This window comes from Podarcis erhardii (assembly GCF_964252035.2).
Source record: "Podarcis erhardii genome assembly, chromosome: 15".
Lineage (NCBI taxonomy): Eukaryota > Metazoa > Chordata > Lepidosauria > Squamata > Lacertidae > Podarcis > Podarcis erhardii.
The window spans coordinates 35,330,608-35,348,692 of NC_138505.1; the positions used below are offsets into that span (position 1 = coordinate 35,330,608).

Genomic DNA, 18,085 nt, shown 5'->3' on the forward strand with positions numbered 1-18,085 from the left:
GTTCAGGCGGCGAAACATACAAATATAATACGGGTTATGTCAGGCTGTCAGCAAGTCAGTAGAAAAGTGACGCTTGCTAGTATCCTGTTAGAATGATAGTACACTGGAGGCAATGCATCCATGTAGGTTATTGGGGCAGGAAGAGATTAATATACAGTATATATAAGATCTAGAATACTTGGCCCAGTTAATCTCTTTTAAGAACCATGATAAGTTACAAAGAACAAATGGGTTGTCTTACATTGAATGATGTTGACTGCCTTTCCATGATTTGCATTTAGCATTTGGATAGTGTTTGTAGAATTATAAACAGGTGAATTTTTGTAGTGGCTGTTTTTCTTAAAAAATAGAATATTTTATTCAAAAACATTACTCCTAATAATCATATATCGTCGTCATCAGAAAGAAGACTACAATGAAAGCAGAGGTGGCTTGGAACGAATGCTTTTGCAGTCAGAAAGCATCTTAGCCAAGGAACCATTGGAGATTCTCCAAATTTTGACTGCACAAGAGCTCTCGTGGGAGAGCAACCGAAGACGAGGCTGTACCCAAGCTTCTCTGCTTCTCTTCCTTTTTTCACTCCCGGACACGTCTTGCAAGCAGCTGTTGCAGAGTGTGATGCCAGATGGGTTGCATCATTAAGGCACACATAGCTGGAGTGTCTGGGACTTGAACAGAGTCTCAGGCTGGGTAGACGGAAGCCTTAGGGAAGGAGCGGAAGGGGCCTCATTCAGCCTGGTGCCAGCATCCTAGAACAAGCATCAGGGCCTTGCCAGGGCTTGCTGGTACTGCCATGGGGCTCCTGTGGCTGCTGCAGCTCTTGCCTCTGCCTTGCTCATTTATGGCAGCAGCTGGCGGAGACTAGAGAGGTGACCCTTGCTTAGGGCTCACACACTAGAAGTTGCCACCATCATTACACCAGCCCTGCCCCTATATGCATACCAAGTCAGACCATTGATTCTTCTACTTAGGGCTGTCTACACGGGTGGCGCTGTGGTCTAAACCACTGAGCCTCCTGGGCTTGCTTATTGGAAGGTTGGCGGTTCGAATCCCCACGACAGAGTGAGCTCCCCTTGCTCTCTCCCAGCTCCTGTCAACCTAGCAGTTTGAAAACACGCCAGGGCAAGTAGATAAATAGGTACCACTCTGGCAGGAAGGTAAACGGCATTTCCATGCACTCTGGCTTCTGGCACGGTGTTCCGTTGTGCCAGAAGCGGTTTGGTCATGCTGGCCACATGGCCCAGTGTAGGAATGATCGCTGGGTGCGGAGCACACTTCCCACCCGCAGGCAGCCTCAGCTGTCTGCACGCGTGACCTTGGGGTGTGGGGCACACTCCCCCTCACAGATAAAGCCACAGCTGTCGGAACATCTTGCCCTCTGTCTAACCTTTTGCGGTCTCAGTAGTCTGCGGTGTCCTGTCTGTGACCTTTGTCTCTGAGACCTTTGTCTCCTTCGTCATACACTGTGCAATGGGAAAATGACACGGTGGAAACAGGTGCCAAAATAGCTTTGTACCACCCCACGATCTCGGGACTGGAAGATGTGTAAAGGTCATAGCCCAAAATGTATCTGCCTGGGTTTGCATATTGTGTCAATAAAAGGAGCCTCCACAGAGCTGGCCGGCAGCTTGCTTGCAGCTCACCTGCATTATCAACTCCTGCCTCATGTTCTTCACTTCAGCCCAGAAAGCTGTCTGTGGACAAATGCCGGCTCCCTTGGCCTGAAAGCAAGATGAGCGCCTCAACCCTACAGTCACCTTTGACTGGACATAATTGTCCAGGGGTCCTTTAGCTTACCTTTTTTTTACACTGACTTCAACCCTACAGTCACCTTTGACTGGACATAATTGTCCAGGGGTCCTTTAGCTTACCTTTTTTTTACACTGACTGTCAGTGGCTCTCCAGGGTTTGAGACAAGGGGCCTCTCCCAGACCTGCCTGGAGATGACAAGCATTGAACCAGCTATGATCTTTCCCCAACTAGTGTGGCCTGGAAGCAAACCCAAGCAGCGTGCTGTTTTTTTTAAAGGAAAAGAGCCACATGCTCACCTTTGAAAAAGAAAGCCTCTCCTCGAATCTGAGCCACTGCGTCAAAATGTGTGTTGCATCTGTTGGGCACGTCTCTTCTGAGCCTAGTGGAACACAAAACAAAACGGCGTTGCTTATCATTCGTGATGTCATAGGTTCTGTCCAATCAGACAGGGCTACCCAAAGCTGTCAATAGCTAGGGCACAGTTGCTGCTTTTGCTCCCCCCTGCGGAACACTTTTTTATTGCACTCAAAAATGAGTTTTAGTTTCTTGATTATCTCTGAGAATAAGGGGCATTCTCCTTGCTACTGCAAGAAAGCCAAGGGCATCAGGTCTAGGAAATTCAATCCCTGGCATTGAAAAATCCCTGGCATTTTTCATTAAAAAAAATCAGGTTGTTGTGATTTAAAAATAAAATAAAAATGGCAGATGAAGATGATGGACTATATGGAACTTGCCAAACTGACTGGAAGACTCTGAGACCAGAGAGAAGAGATGGTGGAAGAAGATTGGAAGAAGTTTAAATAATATTTGAAAAGAATATGTTAATATTTAAATCTTAGAATAGCTTTGGAAGTGGATAGAGGCTGTAGGGTTAGAAGTAGAAGATAGCGTATTTTAAAATAGTATTATTTGTACGTGACAAAATGTGAAGATTTTTATGGTAAAAGTAAACGTGATAAAAAATGGTTAAAAATTAGGATATATGTAAACTGCTAAAGATGATGTAAAATGAAAATCAGATGGGGGGACTTGGGGAAGCTCATCTAACAATGTTTAGAAAAAATAAGGATAATACAAGAATTTGTTTGTATTGTTTGTTTTTCCGTTTGTGTTGTTTAGTTGTGTTATAAAATGAATATTTTTTTTGAAAAAATAAAATAAAATAAAAAATCCTTTGTCCCGGAGATCCACAAATCTGAGCCAGAGAAACACCTCTCAGCTTTTTCTAATATGCTGCATTAATTAGTCTACCGGAAGCTGCAGAGTGGCCCACTTTGGACATTTTACATTGTATACCTAATTTACGCCCTTTGGATCCGCATCTGTTCCAGTGCAAGAGATTTAGCAACACATTTAATTCTGAAATCAGTGGGATTTGAAAAGGTTTGAGTTTGTCTGGATCAAATATACTTTGGAGTTCTTCTTCCAGCTGAAAATTCTGAGGTGGTGCTGATGGACTACCTCTGCAGGGAGGGTCCTTGCCAAGCTCCCTTCCCAATGGCAGCTGGTGCCCCTGAAAACAGGTAAGGCAGAAAGTAGGGAGCCTCAACAGTAGATGGAGCCAGAGCCAATGGCAGATGGAGTCAATTTATTCTACTTTTGTCAGCGTTCTCCTCCTTGAGTTCTACAAGGGCAACACTGAGATGAAGGAGGAGGAAGCTAACAGGCCAGCTCCAGGGGACCGAGGTGTCTTCAGACCCCTTGAAATCTCTGGGCAAGGGGCCAGGCTCCCTCAATGTTGAGGGGGCGGAGGAGGCAGCTCCCAAAGGTTGGCCTTCTCGTCTGTCAACCTACTCCATGTATTGTCACATGTCTACTGAAGGTTCAGCACTGTGGCGTGACCCTCTGAGGAGCCCCGCGTGCTGGTGCCAGGTGTGTGTGATGTCACACATGTGTGCTGGCCTGAGACTTGGGCTTAGACTTGGAAGCAGAGGAGTCTCGGTCCGCACTGGATCCTTTGCCTCAGGCATCATCTGAACCAAGTCTGGGGCCTGATCCTGAAGAGTCCCAGTCTGCACAGGTTCCCCTGCAACAAACACCAGCTGGGCCGAGTCAGGGGCCTGAGCCTGCCCTGGCTCCAGATGTGGGGATTACCTCGTTGCCTTCAGCTGGGCCATCACTTACAGCTGCTCCACTACCGGTTTGGTCAGGGGAGGCTGAGGCTGCCTCTGGGACTAGTCACCCACCGACGTCTCCCGAGCTGCAGAGACTCAGGTCTGAGAGAAGGAGAGACCTGAGTACTCGCAGGAGGAGTGCTCACCTTTGGGCGAGACAGGGAGGTGAGTCACTGGGGGATCAGGACCGGCCGTTACCTCGACAAAGATAAAAGGCTGTTGGACCCCGCCCCAGGTTACGGGAGCAACATTGCTGTGTGCTATAACCTGCCTGAGACCCTGCGCCCGACCTAGCCTGGTTTCCTGCCTGGGCCCTGTCGGACTGACTCCTCACGGAATCCTTGAATTCGGGACCGGACCTGGACCACGTTGCTTGGGTTAACCCCTGGGCCCAGCACAACATGCACAACAGCCCCCTGCATAGCTGTCAACCTTCCCTTTTTTTGGTGGGAAATTCCCTTATTCCAGCGCCATTTCCTGCTGCTATCCCGGATTCTTAAATATCCCATAGACTGTTCCTGGGACAGGTGAGGCTGCTGATCCCTTATTTTCAAATCTGAAAGTTGACAGCTATGGCCCCCTGCAATGTTGTGTACAACTCAGTTCCTCTGGCTGGGTGTAAGTAAGTAGGCAGGTAATAGGAGACTGGTTGGGCGCAAACTAAGGCTGCTGAGGCAGGGCCCAATTCACACCAATAGACCAGCCTCCATTGCCCTATCTCTTATGATCTTTGGAGAATCCCACATGACACACAAGAATCATAGAATCGTAGAGTTGGAATGGACCCCAAGGGTCATCTAGTCCAACTCCCTGCAATGCAGGAATCTCAGCTCAAGCATCCATGACAGTTGGCCATCCAACCTCTGCTTAAAAACCTCCAAGGACAGAGAACCCACAACATCCCAAGGGAAACCATTCCACGGTCAAACAGCTCTTGCTGTCAGAAAGATTTTCCATATGTTTAGTCAGAATCTTCTTTCTTGTAGCTTGAAGCCACTGCTTCGAGTCCTACCCTCCACAGCAGGAGAAAACAAGCTTGTTCCCTCTTCCAAGCCCTTGAGATATTTGAAGATGGCTACCCAGCTCCTCCTAAGGCTTGGTTTCCAGACCCTTGATCATCTCAGTTGCCCTCTTCTGCACACCTTCCAGCTTGTGCAGGGCTTTTTTCCAGGGAGAACTCATGGGAACTCAGTTCTGACACCCCTCAGGTGGACGCCATTACCATTCTTCTCCACGCAGAAGACCTACCCTTTGCGTGTTCTTCCTCTTTGCTTCAGACATAGACGAATAAACCTTTAAAAAATATTTTTAACCTCTCTTGCAGTCCTGAGCTCATTCTGAGCTTTAGCCAGCCTGACCTTCCCCTGCAACTGTTGGCTACTTGTGTAAACTCCTCCTTTGTGATTTCCCCTTCCACTTCTTATGCATGCCCTTCTTAGCTCATCTGTAAGCTCCTTATTCATTCACACAGGTTTCCTTAGATCCACTTTTTTTTTCTTGTTGGAACTGTCTGCATTAGGGCCTTCAATATTTCTCCATTTAGAAACTCCCCTCCATCTTGGACTCCTTTCTCTTTGAGTATTTCTGACTACAGGGTGTCACTCAGTAGCTCCTTAAGCTTTTTGAAATTGGCCTTCTTAAAGTCCAGAGTGCGTGTCAGACTACACTCAGCTTTCCCTTTCCTCTGTATCATGAAACCCAGGAAGACACAATCACTTCCTCCCAAGTTTCCGAGTACAGTGGTACCTCGGGTTAAGAACTTAATTCATTCTGGAGGTCTGTTCTTAACCTGAAACTGTTCTTAACCCGAAGCACCACTTTAGCTAATGGGGCCTCCTGCTGCCGCCATGCCGCCGGAGCACGATTTCTGTTCTCATCCTGAAGCAAAGTTCTTAACCTGAAGCACTATTAGCAGAGTCTGTAACCTGAAGCGTATTATAACCTGAAGTGTATGTAACCCAAGGTACCACTGTACCTTTATTGAACCCCTCTCCCTGCAAATAAACACCAATACCTCCCCCTAGATTTATTTGAGCCCCTCTAAACTGTGCCAGCCTTTCAGCCACCAAGTGAAACGGTGCGAGCAGAGAGATCGTGCAAATTTCAGGTGAGGAAGGGCACCGATTAAAATTTCATGTATGGCGAGTTCCCCCGAGAGTGATGGCGGACGAGTTTTCCCTGTCGTGCTGAGTAAGCTGCTGTGATACAAGGTGACTTGAGGACATGGAGAGGGAGCTGAACTTCTCTCCACCCTGCTGGGGAGCAATTCGTTTTGTCAGTTATTGAAAGGGTGGGCTCTGGTTCCCCCAGGAAAGAAGAGCCAGGAGATGGCGGTCCAGTCTAGAACAAGAGTAGCAAAACAGTAGCATGGGTGGGGAAGGACCATAGGTCAGTGGGAGAGCACCTGCTTTGGGTCTCAGGTTCAGTCCCCAGCATCTCCAACTCGTGCTGGGGAAGCCTTCTTTCTGAAACCCTGGGGAGCCACTGCCAATCAGTGTGGGCAATATTGAGCTAGATAGACCAAAGGTCTGACTCATATTAAGCCAGCTTTCAATCTTCCTAAGTTCAGCAATAGGTACCCATATCCTTTTCAGACCACTGCATGGAGAATAAAAGTAGCTCATGAGCCTACAGAGACTGACCATCAATACAAAGGATGCCTATCCAGTGCAGTTGTCTCCAACCTCCAAGCCCTCCAGATGTTTTGGACTTCAACTCTCATCACCTCTAGTCACTAGCCATGCTGACTGGGGCTGGTGGGAATTGTCATCTGAAACATTTGGAGGGCGCCAAGTTGGGGAAGGCTTGTCTAGAAGGCACTCAAATACCACATCAGCTGGAGAGAAGTGGGTTCAGATGTAATTCTTTTGTTTATACCTCACTTTCTGTGGGACGTGGGTGGCGCTGTGGGTTAAACCACAGAGCCTAGGACTTGCTGATCAGAAGGTCGGCGGTTCGAATCCCCATGACGGGGTGAGCTCCCGTTGCTCGGTCCCTGCTCCTGCCAACCTAGCAGTTCGAAAGCACGTCAAAGTGCAAGTAGATAAATAGGTACAGCTCCAGCGGGAAGGTAAACAGTGTTTCTGTGCGCTGCTCTGGTTCTCCAGAAGCGGCTTAGTCATGCTGGCCACATGACCCAGAAGCTGTACGCCGGCTCCCTCGGCCAATAAAGTGAGATGAGCGCCGTAACCCCAGAGTCGGTCACGACTGGACCTAATGGTCAGGGGTCCCTTTACCCTTACCTTTACCTCACTTTCTAGGCAAAATGGGCTCCCGTACCATGCTCATATGCCTCCTGAGTGATCCTGCTCACTCCTTCTCTTGCCTCCCACCCACATGATTTCTATCGTTCAAGGAGGAGGATGAGAGCTGGGTTCTTCATCATGTAGGGAGCCTACTTGAATAGCCGGGAAGAGCTGTAGCTTAGTGGTAGCACATCTGCTCTACGTGCAGATGGTCCCAGGTTCAATCCCTGGGAGGGGATTCAAATTCAGAATTTCAGTGTTTGCAAATGCGGATTTTGGAACTCCCACTCCTGTACTTCAAACTCAAAGTTTGATTTGAGAATTCCAGTTCTGTGCCCTACGCTTGCTTCTTTTCCACCGAAGAAGATGAGGATGGGTTGTTGACTCCTGAACTCAACTTACGGAACAGTGGAGCGATTCTCCGGTAAGTCTGGCAAGATGGGGTGGTCCTCTGTTTTCGATATTTCAGGTTTGGCTGTTGGGGACACAGACTCCCTGACCCCTGCATGCAAAGACAAGGATGAATTAGACCAGCAAGGGGTGGCTTATCCATCTTGGGGCAGAAGTAGAGAGAGGTCAGGCAAGCAGACAGACTGCCCAGCCAAGTTTTTCATGGGCTGGCAGGTCCCCTGCCTTACCATAAAAGCATGAAACCCTGTTCTGAGGAGAGTCTAGCTCTCCAGCTGAATTTTTCTGGGGGCAGGTGCCCTTCAAATGCAAAAAGAAGGAAATGCAAAAACTCAAAACAAAACCCAGAGGCTGTAGGAAATTTGTTATCCTATCAAATGCCATAGAGCCCAGGCTGCAAGCCCTATTGGTGAGGTGTTGATTGCATTCTGCCTGCTCTCTGTACCACCTCCTAGTGACTGAAGCAGGGAATTGCAAGCAGTTTAGGGTTGGGTTGAGCCGATAGTGTGGGCAAACTCATGGACCACAACAGCAAAGAGGTCTATCAAACAGGTACCTGAAAATAACAGGGTGGTGTATAAATATCAGATCAGTGCGGAATCCTCTTGGCTATGTCAGGTAATGCCAATGAGCCAATGGCATGCCACCGGCTGCTATATAAACCTTCTAGATCTGCTATGCTCCTCCAGTCTGGGCCATTCATAATTGAAGATAGCTATCAGGCTATTCCCTCTGCTCCACCTACAGCAAGGATAGCTCAGTCGGTAGAGCATGAGACTCTTAATCTCTGGGTTGTGAGTTCAACCCCCACATAGGACAAAAGATTCCTGCATTGCAGGGGGTTGGACTAGATAGCCCTCGTGGTCCCTTCCAACTCTTCAATTCTATGATTCTATGGTACTTGCCAGCCTATAGTTCCAAGCGCCTGACATCTCCACTGCGCAGGGAAACGAGCCATGCCTCCTGGTTTCTCAGAACCAATCCTTCACCCAACCAACTTGACGTGTGTGTGCACAAACAGACCCAGGCTCACCATAGAGTTGCCATATCCGGACTTTGTCATCATAAGGCAGGTCATACTTCAGGGGATCTCCGACGGGGCCCTGGTAGTACGGCCTCATGATCGACTCTATGGCAGAGATGTGGGTCAAGCCAATGGCGTGGCCAAACTCGTGGACTGCCACGGCAAACAGATCCATCCCATGGGTATCTGAAACAAGCAGGCAGGGAAAGATGCACAAATAAGTAAATAAATGTATAACTGGTTGCCCTTCCCTTCCTTTTGCAAGCATACACATTGCAAATCATATGCAATTTCAAACAATAGAGTGGAGTTTCTTTCCCTTCCCTCCGAGTTTGTTTATGCAACAGTGTTAAATATAGAGGAGGAAATTGTCAGCAGGGTATCTAGAATACAGAAAAAAGCAACAAGATGACGGCGTCAATCAGAATGCAATCAAAAGAAAAATTAAGAAAGAAATGGAAATGTGTTGAAGAATATATTGTACAAAATCATTCTATTAGAAATCTCTGGATAAGTATAGATTGAACCCATTAAGTTAAGAAGCTATGTTTTTAATAGATGAATGATCATTCTAATGAACAAAAATGAAGACAATATTAGAGTTGTTCTTTTTTTAAAGTAACAAGTTGGATATCATGCATGTGGGTGAAGGAGGTCACATGGGTATTTGGGTAAAAGGGGAGGTGGTTATAGGTGTGGGGAATTTGTAGAAATAATATATTATATGTTATGTACAATGTTGAATGTGTGTGACAATTAACATGTACAGTCATACCTCGGGTTAAATATGCTTCAGGTTGAGTGTTTTCAGGTTGCGCTCCGTGGCGACCCAGAAGTAACGGAACAGGTTACTTCCAGGTTTCACCGCTCGCGCATGCACAGATGCTCAAAATGATGTCAAGCGCATCCACAGAAGCAGCTAATCGCAACCCGCGCATGCGCAGACACGGGCTGCGTTCTACTCAGGATGCAAACGGGGCTCCAGAACGGATCCTGTTCGCATCCAGAGGTACCACTGTAACATGAATTATTATTTTTTTAATAAAAAAGAATAGCTTGCTATATCAGGGTAATGGTCCACCTAGTTCAGTATCCTATTCTCACAGCAGCCAACCAGATAACCTGGGAGACCAGCAAGGAGGATCTGAGCACAAGAGCAACGCTCCCCTCCTGTGCATAGCTGTCAACTTTTCCCTTTTCTTGCGAGGAATCCTATTCGGAATAAGGGAAACGTTGATAGCTATGCTCCTGTGGCTTCCAGCAGCTGGTACTTAAAGCATTGCTGCCTCCAGCTGTGCAAGCAGAGCAGAGCTGCCATCTCTAAGAGCCACTGATAGCCCTCTCCTCCATGAATTTGCCCAAGTCCATGAATATGTCCATGCCATCTAAGCGGGTAGCCTTCACCACCTCCTGGCAGACTGATTTCCATAGTTTGACCATGTGGTGCATGATAAGTACTTTCTTTTATCTGCCCCAAATCTTTGGACGAAACAGAAAATGACAACCTCCTCCCACTTATAAGTAATAAATAATAATAATAATAAATTTATTTATACCCCACCCATCTGGCTGGGTTTCCCCAGCCCCTCTGGGCGGCTCCAAACAGAATAATAATCAAACATTAAAAACTTCCCTAAACAGGGCTGCCTTCAGATGTCTTCTAAAAGTCAGATCGTAGTTTATTTCTTTGATATCTGATGGGAGGGTGTTCCACAGGGCAGGCGCCACTACCAAGAAGGCCCTCTCCCAGCTCTCACCTGGGAGCTTTCTTTTCCTCTCTCTTACCTGGAGAAACTGCCTCTGACTTCCCTGTTTCTCACTCGGGGTCCTTCCACCATCTACAGTACCTGCCACTCTCATTTTATTCCCTCTCTGTCCTTGCCAACAGGCCTTGGCTTGCAAAGAACCCAATCTTATTGTCAACTGCAAGCTGCCAACTAACAGCACACTGCTAGTGCAACATCTCCAGCCCGACTCCTTGGCTGGACAGCTCTACTGCTGCTTCAGCAACTCTTACTTTGGACCTGCTCCTGCTGCTACAGCAGTTGATCCACTGGAAGCCTTTCTCTTTTCTTTCTTTCTTTCTTAATAATAATAATAATAATAATAATAATAATAATAATAATAATAATATTTTATTTATACCCCGCCCTCCCCAGCCAAGGCCAGGCTCAGGGCGGCTAACAAGCAATAATAAAAACAAGTTGAATGAATACAACTTAAAAACAAGATTAAAATACAACAATTTAAATATTGAAACATTAAAATATTAAAATGCAGCCTCATCACAGGAGGAGAAAGGAAAAAGAAAAATGAAAGAAGAAAGAGGGAGAGGGAATCAGATTGACTCCAAGCCAAAGGCCAGGCAGAACAACTCTGTCTTACAGGCCCTGCGGAAAGAAATCAGTTCCTGCAGGGCCCTGGTCTCATGAGACAGAGCGTTCCACCAGTCTGGAGCCAGAGATGAAAAGGCCTTGCCTCTGGTTGAGGCTAATCTAACTTCCTTAGGGCCCAGAACCACTAGGGTGTTGCTATTTATGGACCTTGAGGCTCTCTGTGGGGCATACCGGGAGAGGCGGTCCCGTAGATACGAGGGTCCTAGGCTGTGATATCATTTCCAACAGTCATTTAACATGTTTTCTTATCTTATACAATGTTTTAGACTTCCATCAACCGCATCTGAAGATTTTTCAGTCTTTGTCACTTAATCTACATTTCTTAATTTCTCTATTACTTTAATTGTCCTTAACTAATAACTCTTCATAGTCTTCATTGCAATATTTCGCATAATCCTCCTTACAAAACCTCTTGCAATCCTACTAGTGTAATCTGTTTATTACAATTGCTTTTCAAATAATTCTAGAATCTACTCCAGTCTTCTAACAATCTCTGGTCCTGCAGGTTTTGAATCCTTCCTGTCATCTTATCTAATTCCGCATAGTCCATTAACTTCATTTGCCACTCTTCTTTCGTCGGTAATTCTTCTTGTTTCCATTTTTGTGCCAATAATATTATTGCTGCTGTTGTTGCATATAAAAACAATTTACTGACCTGTTTGTTAATATCCTCCCCTACAATGCCACGTAAAAATGCTTCTGTTTTTTTAAAATAAATGTATATTTCAACATCTTTTTCATCTCATTATATATAATTTCCCAGAACCTTTTCACTTTCTTACAATCCCACCACATGTGATAAAAAGTTCCTTCTTTTTCTTTACATTTCCAACATGTGTTACTTATTTTATACAGTGGTACCTCGGGTTACATATGCTTCAGGTTGCATACGCTTCAGGTTACAGACTCCGCTAACTCAGACATAGTCCTTCAGGTTAAGAACTTTGCTTCAGGATAAGAACAGAAATTGTGCTCCGGCTGCACGGCAGCAGCAGGAGGCCCCATTAGCTAAAGTGATGCTTCAGGTTTAGAACAGTTTCAGGTTAAGAACGGACCTCCGGAATGAATTAAGTACTTAACCCGAGGTACCACTGTACATTTTATACATGTATAAAGGAAGCCTTTCCCTTTCTATAGAGGTCCGTCCTCCTTTGGCCTCCTCCTTCTTCCCTCGACGCTCATGGAGGCAAACAGGGCACTCACACACATTTCCACAGCTCTCTTACCCTGACGTACCTGATGATCGGAAAGTCCAATATTCATCGTCGTCAAAGTGAGTGTCCCCGGCGGTGTGGTGTTCCCCCGGGAAGAAAGCGTGGGCGACTGTGCCGCCAGGACCGTCAAAGGGGTACCCGTCATTGTGGTCCGTTTTGGAGAAGTCAATCTGGATGTCGGCATTGTTGCCAGCCACTTCATGGAAATTTAGCGGCGTGATGTCACTCCATACCTTCAGGGCGTAGTACATGAGGGCGCGGACTGTGTCGTGGCCCAGGTGAGATTCCTTGGGGAACGTGCGAACTCTGGGATGGAAAAAGGCGGCCCATGGTCAGAAAAGAACAGCCCCAAACTAAATTATACTCAGGGTAAGGTAAAGGTAAGGGGACCCCTGACCATTAGGTCCAGTTGTAGCTGACTCTGGTGTTTTGGCACTCATCTCACTTTATTGGCCAAGGGAGCCGGCGTACAGTTTCCGGGTCATGTGGCCAGCATGACTAAGCCGCTTCTGGCAAACCAGAGCAGCGCACGGAAATGCCAATTACCTTCCCGCCACAGCGGTACCTATTTATCTACTTGCACTTTGACATGCTTTCAAACTGCTAGGTGGGCAGGAGCAGGGACTGAGCAACAGGAGCTCACCCCGTCGCAGGGATTTGAACCGCTGACCTTCTGATCGGCAAGTCCTAGACTCAGGCTACTCAGGGTAGACCTACTGAAATTAATGGACCCAAGTTAGTCTTGTCTGTTATTTTCAATGGAAGCAACCCTGGATACAGCCCCCTTTTTTGGGTGACCGTGACACATTTGTTATATATATATATGTACAGTGGTACCTTGGGTTACAGACGCTTCAGGTTACAGACTCCGCTAACCCAGAAATAGTACCTTGGGTTAAGAACTTTGCTTCAGGATGAGATCAGAAATCACGCGGTGGCGGCAGTGGGAGGCCCCATTAGCTAAAGTGGTACCTCAGGTTAAGAACAGTTTCAGGTTAAGAACGGACCTCCGGAACAAATTAAGTTCTTAACCCAAGGTACCATTCTATTTATTGAAGATTTCTTAGTTTACAAAAATAATGTGCGTTCTCTCTCTCTGCCCCCCCCCAAGCTGCATTTTCTACAGATCAGTTTCATTTGTTGTGAGACATTAGTGTTGCCTACAGTGTTAGGTTAAGAAGAAAATAGGGGGAAGAGGGGGAGGAAGGAATGGTGAGTGGGGTGGGTTCGGGTGGCAATGCTTCTATTCTTCTACTTATTGTATGTGTGGGGTTTTGTGTACTCTTACTATTCACTTGTTGTATTTCCTTGGTGGTGAGAGAGGTTGAGGGTGGTCTAGGCTGTGGTTGGTTGTCTTTGGTTGGCTATAGTGAGATTTGCTTTTGTGTGTGAGTGGGGTGTGTGTGTGTGTGTTTGGATCAAGTTAGCCAGATTGATTCGTATGCTGTTGGTGGATTCTTGTCGTTGTCTTGTTGGGCTGTGTATGTGATGAAGGGGAACCACACCAGGGTGTAGGCGTCTTCTTCTATTTGTCCCCATGTCAGTTTCAGTTTATTGGTTAGTTTTTCTAATAAGTCTGTTTTCCATCAAATGGTACAGTGGTACCTCGTGTTACATACGCTTCAGGTTGCATACGCTTCAGGTTACATACGCTTCAGGTTACAGACTCCGCTAACCCAGAAATAGTGCTTCAGGTTAAGAACTTTGCTTCAGGGTGAGAACAGAAATCATGCTCCGGCGGTGCAGTGGCAGCAGGAGGCCTCATTAGCTAAAGTGGTGCTTCAGGTTAAGAACCGTTTCAGCTTAAGAACAGACTCCCAGAGCAAATTAAGTACTGAACCTGAGGTACCACTGTATTTGATACCATTGGTCCATGTTCACTCCTGACAGGTCTCTCCAGTGTCTGGCTATGAGGCTTCTGGCTGCTGAGAATAGGTGGGACCATGACACATTTGTTTACTTATTTTACTTTGCCCACCGATACACAACCTTGCAGCAGTCATTCCACTGGGTGGTAGCAGAGGAAGGAAGAAAAGGCATGCAGGGACACCTGCAGCTCTGCTGAGATGCTAGGATCATCAGCTGTCAACTGGCGCCAGTCGTTCCATCAGGGTGCAGCAGAAGCGAAAAAGGGAAGCAGGGCCACCTCATCAACTTTGCTGAGACACCAGCCACTTTTAGCTCCTCCTCTCCTTGAAAAGTTTCTGATCCCAATTGGTTATTAGAAGAGCTTGTAATGAAGATGTGGTACCTGAAAACTGGTACACAAGTTTACCTATTTCCTCCTCTCTCCCAATCCATTTTCCTTTCATGCTGTGACTTTTTTTTTTTTAAATGAGGGCAGAGACTGTCTTACTACTGATTTTTGCAAGCCGCTCTGGGAAGGTTTTCTGGCCAAGCAGTGGGGCAAAAACTGTTTAAATAACTAAAAGAAAGAAAGAAAGAATCCCAAGAATGAGAGTGTTAAAATTACAGTATTTTTTGCACCATAACACTCACTTTTTTCCTCCTAGAAAGTAAGGGGAAATGTCTGTGCGTGTTATGGAGGGAATGCCTACGGGTCGCGGGGGGGGGGGATCCGCTGCAGTCGTGAGCAGAGGATCCATGGTTCCCCTTCCTTCCCTCCTCCGTGGCTCGCTTTGAAACAGCAAAGCGGGAGAAGAGCCGCTGAGTGGGGAGGAGAGAGGGATAGAGAGCCTGCTTCTTTAAAGGAGCAAAGCGGGAGAGGAGAGGAGCCTTCTCCCCTTATATCCCTCTTCTGCATTATCAGCAGCATCCTTCTCCACCCACCCCATGCATGCTCCTTGTCCCTTGAGTGCTTTTCCTTCCCTCCCCACTTAAAACATGGTTACAAAGGATCCTCAGGATTTTTGCATTGGGCTACTCCAAACTCACTGTCAGATCACATTTCTGTGGCCACAGCATGAACCACAAAAATCATACATCCACTGTTTTGTTTAGAATATTTTTTTTTCTTGTTTTCCTCCTCTAAAAACTACGTGCGTGTTATGGTCGGGTGCGTGTTATAGAGCAAAAAATACGGTAGGTCTGCTGCTTGTTTGAAGAAAGCTTAGTTGATTAATTTGATGAGCTTTCAAGTGAGTGAATAAATCTGCATAAATGTGTGTGCAGTTTTGAAGAGGAAAAAGAGAGAGACACACATGTTTTGTGTGTCTTTAAGATTGTGCATGTGAACACACCCACACACAAACACCCACCCACACCCACCCACCCACACCCCTCATTCCCCCATGTGACAGTGAATGGCAAATTGCCTCTTTTAAAATGGAGCCCTGCTTCCTGCAACCTTTGTAAACACTTACATTTAAAGTAATTAAGATTTGTTTTGAAAAAAAAAAAGTCATCTGATGAATTAGAGTGCTTTTTCATTTGCTTTAAAGGGTTTTTAATTAATCAAGCCGGTGAATTAATTAAAGGCTGCAGCTCCAATTAAAATTCCATGCCACACCCTACTGTGATTTAAAGACAAAGACAGGAACTCAGGGACCTGTAGCCATTGTTATAGAACCACGGAGATGGGAGGAAACTCTGAAGCACATCTAGCTCAACCCTGTTCAGCGCAGAAAACCTGCAAACTGGCATCCCTAACAGATGGATGTCCCTCTTCCCCAAAGGGTTAAGGACTATTTTTCTGGAAAAAGAAGTGCTGGATCACACCATGAACTCCTCTATTGTTCTCTTAGAATGGCAATGGCGCTGAAATATACTCAGAGTCGAGAGTGGATTTCATGCTCTTTATTCAGCTCATAGTGTGAGGAGGAATGAAAGTCCCCTCAAAGTATCTGCTTTATATACATTATTTACACAATGGGCTGCACGTGATTGGCTAATTCCGGAATTCTCCTGTAGGCCAATCAGGTAGTGGATTCACTTCCATCTGGAGCTGGATTGGGTGGCTCCTGCAGACCAATCAGACTGCTGCATTGTTCTAGGACCAATCAGACTGCTGCATTCTGAATCCTATTGTTCTGGGACCAATCAGGCTGCTGCATTTTGGATTCTATTGTTCTAGGACCAATCAGACTGCTGCATTTTGGATCCTATTCAACTCAGTACATAACAGGCGCCCACCTGAGAGATGCCGGAACTGAGTTCTGGCAAGCCCCGGCTGAAAAAAGCCCTGAGCCTCGCTCCCTCCCTTTGCTTCTTTGATCAAATCTGGAGCTCTCCACAACTGGAAGAATCTGGAGCCATTTTTCTTTGCTGCAAGAAGCAACTTTGCTTGTCGGAAATACAGCGAAGTAATTTTCCTGGTTTTTTTCCCCTGTTTCTTTTTTAAAAAATGAAAAATGACTGGTTATCTACAGGCAACAGTCTCCTGCTGAGACCTTTAAGATTGAAACGAAAGGGGGGAGACGGAGAGCGGTGGAGGATTTGAAGTGAAGAAGGAGAGCAGGAGAGAGCGAGCCTGGTCTCTGGAGGGGCCACGCGGTGTGGCGCTCTCAAAACCAAGTGCAGCTGCTGCCTGACAAGAGCAGCAATTAGCCTGAGAGAGTCCCCTTGTGTACCAGCCAATGCCACAGGCTCGGTCTTGTTGCGATAGAGCTGGTGAGTCCTTTTCAAGAAACCCGCAACTTTCAATTTGGCCTGAGCGAAGGCGACAAATCCAGTTATCTCCCAGTGCCACGGGTCTGGAGCCAGTTAGCAGTTGATTTGCGCAAAGTCCCTTAAGAATCCGATTGGACAAATTCATTAGTTGGAAGCGTGTTCGCTAATGAATCCCTGCAGGACACAGAGAAGATGGCGGAGGCTTAGTTATCTCTCTGTACAGGTGACGTGTGGCTTCTTCTGTTGCTGTTTGTGAACGTCCCTGCCCAACCGAACACACTGTCCAGCTTCTCAAAAGCGGGGCTGTGCAGATCAGAGTCTCTCATCCAAAATAAAAAGGAAGTATATAGGAGTATAGCATCTAGATCAAGGGAAGTAATAGTGCCACTGTATTCTGCTCTGGTCAGACCTCACCTGGAGTACTGTGTCCAGTTCTGGGCACCACACCAAAATGGTCAAAGACCTGGAAACGATGCCTTATGAGGAACGGCTAAGGGAGCTGGGCATGTTTAGCCTGGAGAAGAGGAGGTTAAGGGGTGATATAGCCATGTTCAAATATATAAAAGGATGTCACATAGAGGAGGGAGAAGGGTTGTTTTCTGCTGCTCCAGAGAAGCGGACACGGAGCAATGGATCCAAACTACAAGAATAAGATTCCACCTAAACATTAGGAAGAACTTCCTGACAGTAAGAGCTGTTCGACAGTGGAATTTGCTGCCAAGGAGTGTGGTGGAGTCTCCTTGGTTGTAGGTCTTTAAGCAGAGGCTTGACAACCATATGTCAGGAGTGCTCTGATGGTGTTTCCTGCTTGGCAGGGGGTTGGACTCGATGGCCCTTGTGGTCTCTTCCAACTCTATGATTCTATGATTCTATGAAACCCACTCACTTAGAGGTTTTTATTTCTTTACGACAGTGGTGGCCACACGCCTTCCTGGTGAACCTTCCAGGGGCCACACGGCAATGGCGAATGAAGCCAGAGGCAAAAGCAGGTGGAGCAATGAGTGTGGAAGTTACTTATAAGATGATAATAATAATAATTTATTATTTACACCCTGCCCATCTGGGCGGCTTCCAACCGAATATTAAAAACAATACAGCATCAGACATTAAAAACGTCCCTAAACAGGACCGCCTTCAGTTCTCTTTTAAAAGTAAAATAGTTGTTTATTGCCTTGACATCTGAAGGGAGGGCATTCCACAGGGCATGCGCCACTACTGAGAAGGCCCTTTGCCTGGTTTCCTGTAACCTCACTTCTCGCAGTGAGGGAACCGCCAGAAGACCCTCAGTGCTGGACCTCAGTGTCCGGGCTGAACAATGGGGGTGGAGACGCTCCTTCAGGTATACAGGACCGAGGCCGTTTAG

The 18,085-nt window shown here is 46.5% G+C and overlaps 1 protein-coding gene across 1 annotated transcript in view; it reads right to left on the bottom strand.

Moving 5' to 3' along the window:
* Positions 1-18,085, bottom strand: part of MMP17 (matrix metallopeptidase 17) — a 166,744-nt gene that overhangs the window by 11,639 nt on the left and 137,020 nt on the right. Inside the window, exons 4-7 of the mRNA XM_081842265.1 lie at positions 12,176-12,459; positions 8,553-8,729; positions 7,514-7,613; positions 2,049-2,131 (exon numbers count right to left, since the gene is read on the bottom strand). Coding sequence (XP_081698391.1) covers positions 2,049-2,131; positions 7,514-7,613; positions 8,553-8,729; positions 12,176-12,459 — 644 coding nt within the window. The remainder of the gene's footprint in view (positions 1-2,048; positions 2,132-7,513; positions 7,614-8,552; positions 8,730-12,175; positions 12,460-18,085) is intronic.